Below are 6,285 nucleotides of genomic sequence, written 5' to 3' on the forward strand. Positions count from 1 at the left end.
CGGGTGCCGAGGGACCGGCCGGGCCCCCACCCTGGGGCGAGACCACCTGGATCTACCATGACGGCGAGGACACCAAGATGATTGTGGGCGAGGAGAAGAAGTTCCTGCTGCCCTTCTGGCTGCAGGTCATCTTCATCTCGCTCCTCCTCTGCCTCTCCGGCATGTTCAGCGGCCTCAACCTGGGCCTCATGGCCCTGGACCCCATGGAGCTGCGCATTGTTCAGAACTGCGGCACAGACAAGGAGAAAAACTATGCCAAGCGCATCGAGCCTGTGCGCCGCCAGGGCAACTACCTGCTCTGCTCCCTGCTTCTGGGCAATGTCCTGGTCAACACCACGCTTACCATTCTGCTGGACGATATCGCCGGCTCTGGGCTGGTGGCTGTGGTGGTCTCCACCATCGGTATCGTCATCTTCGGCGAGATCGTGCCGCAGGCCATTTGCTCTCGGCACGGCCTGGCCGTGGGCGCCAACACCATCTTCCTCACCAAGTTTTTCATGATGATGACCTTCCCGGCCTCCTACCCTGTCAGCAAGCTGCTGGACTGTGTCTTGGGCCAGGAGATCGGCACGGTCTATAACCGTGAGAAGTTGTTGGAGATGCTGCGTGTCACCGACCCTTATAATGATCTGGTCAAGGAGGAACTCAACATTATCCAAGGAGCCCTGGAGCTGCGCACCAAGACTGTGGAGGACGTGATGACTCCCCTCCGAGACTGCTTCATGATCGCTGCCGAGGCTGTGCTCGACTTCAACACCATGTCTGAGATCATGGAGAGTGGTTATACCCGCATCCCCGTTTTTGAGGGTGACCGCTCCAACATCGTGGACCTTCTCTTCGTTAAGGACCTGGCTTTTGTGGACCCTGATGACTGCACTCCACTCAAGACCATCACTCGCTTCTACAACCATCCACTGCACTTTGTCTTCAACGACACCAAGCTCGATGCCATGCTGGAGGAGTTCAAGAAAGGTGGGCTCGTGCCTGTGGCGGGGGTGGGAGGTGCTGCTCGGTGGTAGTCAGCATCCGCCTTCTTGAGGCGAGGGAACTGCAGAGAGGCCTCTAGGGTCCCTGCTCACGGAGGGGTTTGGGAAGGTGCATTCAGGACAGAGAATGACCACGATTTCGGCATCTGCCAGATCTGCGCATTTCCTGGGCCAGAAAGCTGATGGGTGGCTGGTACGTGCCCCCGGCCTCTTTTCCCCACTGCACTGGGATGTGTGTGTGGGCATGGGGCCAAGCAAGGTTGTTTTCTTTCTTGCTTTTTCCACTCATCTGCCCGTTATAGTGAGAACCGCTGACGGGAATCCGCACCCATCGCTTGGCCGTGTCTTCTCCGTGCTTTTTCAGCTGGCCTGACAGTGAGGAGCGGGTGGGCTGCTCGGGTATCTTTCAGGCTTAGTGCGCGCACACGTGCTGAGATAAACAAGGCGTTTTAGCTCCATTCATAGGCTCAGCCGGCCGACCTCAGCTCTGTGCTCGTGTTCCAGTTATTTTGGTTGACGCTTTGATCTTGTAACTTATAAATGGTTTTAGGGTCTTAATATATTTGAAAGCACCTGTCGGTGCTGCACTTCAGCATTACAGGTCTTTTTTCTTAGGATTCTCTCTGCCCCCAGAACCACAAGCTCAGCAAAGACGTGACCCTTTCTACCTTTCCGATGTAGCATGTTTGTCAGAATGTGACTGAGGCTTTCCAGACCCATCTTAATTGTAGGAGGTCTTGACCTGACAAACACATCTTAACTCCTGTTAGAAGCTTTTGCTTATTGGAAAGGAAGAAACTGTCTTGTTTTCCTTTTATATCTGTTCCTCTCAGCAAGCTGAATAATAATGCTACGTGGCCTGTGCCGGAAGGTGTTTTCAAAGAAACAGTTAAGTGAAATTTCAAACAGATCGAATGTGTGGACTCCTGTGCTGGAAAACTGAAGGCCGTTGGAGTGCCACGGAGCTGTTTGTACCCAGGGAGATCTGATCAAAGTACCGCCAAGCAGCTCAGTCCCTGGGAGATGATCTGGCTGAAAGAGGAGATCTTTACAGCAGTGCTGACCCCACAGTTAGGTTAATGGGGAATATCTGAGTTCACCTTTTATCAACTGTAAAAGCTACCTTGAAAAGAACTTTGCAAATTATTGAATGGTCTTTCTAGGTAATAAATTTAAATTACTACTTAAACTTCAGGTGCTGTTTTGTCTGCTCTCTGAGCTTTGACAGCATGGTGTTTGATTTCTTTCCTTCTGCTTAACTTAATTTTGGGGATTTGGAGGGTTACCCTGTTGGTTTCCTCATCTTTTTTATTTCATCTTCACAGCTAAAAGGTGAACATGCTCCTGCTTTTTACTGACCAGGGCAACAGTGGTTTTGTTTGTTTGTTTCTGACTCTATGTAGTGATGGGGAAATATTACTTGGGTTTGGAGCTATTGAAGGAGAGAGGAGGGAAAGCCTCCCTTGGCTGTGGTTTCTGTGGGATCTGCAGCTCGCATCTGGAAAACTCCATTATGTCACTTAACTGTTGGCTGGTTAAGATGGATTTTGATTCATGTGCAGGTGTAGGGTTCTTCTTCCCTGCCCCATTATTTGGACTCCAGACAGCATGATGGGGTTCTTAACCTGAGTTTTTTCTAGTTTTGTTTGTAGCAGTGTGTCTGAAGAAATGAATGCTATGTTGATTGCTTTATTTCCCCTGTCTGAAAGAGATGAAATGCACTCCTGTGTGTTAATATAGGAGTCCTTTTATTTAATAACTGGGAGAATTAGGTGCACATTTTAATCCTGCAAGTGTGGCTAAGTCAAGTATGCCGCCTTACAGTTCCTAAAACTTGTGCTTAAAATAGGCTTCTTAAAAATTCACCTGGGTGCCTTGGAAGATGCAGACCAGAGATTGCTTTTCCTGGTAGCCAGAGAACTTCCCTTGCCTGCACTGGGAAGTGTCCCAGTAGCACAGGTTTAGGATGACTGCCTAACATGTGTGTTCCCTCCTGAGATTGCTGTGTCCTGGAATGCTCTCTGTAGTTGTGAATTAATTCAGGGTAGTTTGATCATTCTTAAATGTTTGTTCTAGAATAGGTATGCTGGTTGGTCTGGATTGACAAGCCCCCGTGTTAGGACCAGCTCTGTCCTAACTGGTTTGTCGTTAAAAGTGCAGATATGGTGGAAAGAAATGGCTTCCTTTGTGTCCTTTGAAATGAATGTAAATAACTGATAGCTTGCTTGATCTGGCATAGTGTGGTGTCTTTTGCAAGAGTTCTTCAAACTTTCTTCTTCAGAGCAACCTTGCCAAATTCCCGTGAGAATGTACAAATTAAGGGTGAGAATCAAATTGCGTGTTACTCTCTGGTAGAGTGCTGAAAATAAATAAGGTTACGGTTTTTAGTCATTCCCTTCCTAACACACTGACCTTCTGCTGCAGTAGGCTTACTTCAAAACTCATGTGTACGTTTTGGTTTGTTTTTTTTTCCCCTCTGGTCCCTGCTACCACCATTTGGTGCAATGGGCAGCTTGTGTGATAGTGCTGTCAGTTGAATCCTTTAATCAGTTTAAGGAGAGAGGCTTGTTTTTTTTTAAAGAAATTTGGTAATTAGTTGGGTAGGTGAGGTTTTGAAGCTTCCTTTTTGGGCAGGAGCAAAATATACTTAACCTAAACGCAGAATGAAGGGTTAGGAGGAGATTAAAAGCCAAGTGTGGTGGGATGTATGTCCTTATGCTGGTGTGGAAGATGGAGTAGTTCTGTACTTGTTCTGGTGCTTAGGCTGAACAGCTGGAGGATTTGGTGGTGGGCCTATTATTAACGTTCTTTGCTCACAATTGCAAAATAAGTATCTGTTTCACTTCTATGCTGCCAGGCAAGAAGCTTAGTTTTAACAGAGAGCTGCAGCACATTCCCACTCCCTTGTTGCTCTAATCTCTTAAAGTGTGAATAAACATGATTTCTGAAGCAATCTGCAAAAGCACTCTCTTCTAAAAAGCATTGTTTACTTACAAATTAATAGATAAATAGCTTTTGAAGAGGGGCAATTTTCTATTGCCATCAACAGACCTCAAACCTCTACCAGCACCGTCAAATCTATTTGTCTACAAGTTGAGCAGACTCAGTGTTTAACATACTTGAATTCAATCATTCAAATTTAATTCAAGGAAGTATAAGGTACCCTTTATACTGGCCTAGGAGATGACCTGCCTGACCTTGCTCAGTGCAAATTGATTCTTATTTGAAGTAAGTCCACTCCCTGCTAATCTGATGTTGGCCATTGCTGTAAAGGGGAGCAAGATGTTACCTGTTTCAGGATTGATTTGGGAGTGAATGAGTGGCAGAGTCATTTTTGGAAAGAAACTAGTGAACCATCTCCACTGATCTCCTTGTTGACAAGTGTGTGGGCTTGCTTTTTTTTTTTTTCTCCCCTCTCCTTTTTGACAGTTTTCCTAGGTCTCTGTTCAGATGCTCTCTGGCACTTGATCTTGGTGTTTTTCACAGGCAGATCTCTGCATGTGTGATCCTAAATCTAGAGCATTCTATTTCTAGCTCTCTGCCTGCCAGAGCTACAAGAATTCAGCTTGAAAAGCCTCATGTTGTAATACTAATATTTTAAGATTGGCCCATTTTCTACACGCCATTGTACGGCTGCTTTCCTGGTGGTGTGGACAGCTTTGGAGGGCAGCAGTTTCTCGGTTGGAGTCCTTATCTGGAAACTTTCAATCATATGTTTTGATTTTATTTATATCTGTCTCCACTATTATATTAAAGATCAGAGTTAATAACCTGTTACAAAGAAGTCACAGGAACTGTGTGTAGCCGTTCTGAGCTCTTGTTTTCTGAACTGCATGGCAGCCTTGAGAAAATTCCTAGGTTCCTCATTAAAATCATTGTCAACTGGACCTTAAAAGATTTTTCTTTCCTAAAAATGTTCAGATGATCTTCTCTGCAGGTTCTGTTGGTTTTGTATTGTCTTGTTTTTAATAGTGTGTACATTTGGTGGCTGTATTTAGTGTGGATGTAGGTCCTGGAGAAAAACTCTGCCCATTTTTTTTTTCTAGTTCCTTTTCCCCTTCTAAAGAAAACCAAGCCCCAGCAACCTGAAACATAAACCCCTTCCTTACTTTTGAGGGAGTAGAGAAGAATACCTAGCCCTAGTTACTCCTTTTTTGAGCACATAGATCCTCTTTTTGGAAGCAGGTAGGACAGTACGTGATTGGTAGCCCAAGGATCCGAAGTTCTGCATTATTCTTGTGGGTCTGAGGTTTCTTTTCCTGTTACTAAGTCACTTACCTTTCTGGTACAGCTCTAACACAGGCTTGTAGGTGTTGTCTTTTCTGATCCCTTTCAGATTTTATGGGTTCCTATCCTGCTGAATCTGAGTCCAGACTTCCTGTGAATAACCTTTTTTTTATGGATGTGAATGCTCACTTTCTAGTTTACCTAGCAGGTTGTCTGTCTCCTGAGCCATTTCTCAGTGTGAGCCTGTGACTGCAGCATTACGAGAAACTGGAAGAAACTACACAAATCCCTTCTGGGATTATCAAAGGCATGTAAAACTCCTTCTTGGAAAACAATATCGTTTTCAAGGCTGCTTGGCTAACAAAAGGCACCACCTCTGATCCTTTCAGGGAAATTCATATGAAGGGAAAGGTGTTGAGGGAGGTCCAGCGTGGAGACTTCTTTGTGTGAAGAGAGTAGGGGAATGGTAGATGCGAGGGAATTTGCCACCAAGTTACAGAAGATTTAGCATGATATGCCTGAAGATTTGTTCCCTGAACAAAAATTGCATGTGGGGGTGGGGGCTGCCTCATGACCAACTGTTTCTTGGCTGTCTGACAGTATAGCACCCGCAGGTACTGCACTGCCAAGAGCTTTGCTGGCCTTGCAGAGCTCCTGGGAGATGCGTGCTCGTTCCACTGGAGAGGAGCAAATGTGGGTTACTGCAGGCAGCACTCCTGCTGGTATGCTGAGGGGGAGGCGTCGAGGGGAACGCATCAGAGAACAGCTCCAGTTCTTCCTGGGCTCCCTAATGTGAGGCTTTTTTAGGAACCTGGAGGAAGAGATTGTTGCTGGAGAGCAGTTCACCCTGGCCTTGGTGAGGAGCCCAGCTGGAGGCTCTGTTCTGCTGCTTCGAGTAGAAAGAAATGTGGTTCAGGTGGCTGTAAGGGAGAGGTGCAAGTGAATTAATTGGCTTGAAAAGTAAAGGTTTGATTCTGACGATTATGTTGGGTGTGATTCTTTGCTTTTTAACTGATTGCTAGCAACTCTTGTCATTCAAGAAAGACAAGAAGTTTCCTTCCCCCCCCCCCCC

The 6,285-nt window shown here is 46.2% G+C and overlaps 1 protein-coding gene across 1 annotated transcript in view; it reads left to right on the top strand.

Moving 5' to 3' along the window:
• Positions 1–6,285, top strand: part of CNNM2 (cyclin and CBS domain divalent metal cation transport mediator 2) — a 129,219-nt gene that overhangs the window by 312 nt on the left and 122,622 nt on the right. Inside the window, exon 2 of the mRNA XM_026851512.1 lies at positions 3–972. Coding sequence (XP_026707313.1) covers positions 3–972 — 970 coding nt within the window. The remainder of the gene's footprint in view (positions 1–2; positions 973–6,285) is intronic.

The sequence above is a fragment of the Athene cunicularia genome, assembly GCF_003259725.1.
Source record: "Athene cunicularia isolate RWA chromosome 6 unlocalized genomic scaffold, athCun1 chr6_part1, whole genome shotgun sequence".
NCBI lineage: Eukaryota > Metazoa > Chordata > Aves > Strigiformes > Strigidae > Athene > Athene cunicularia.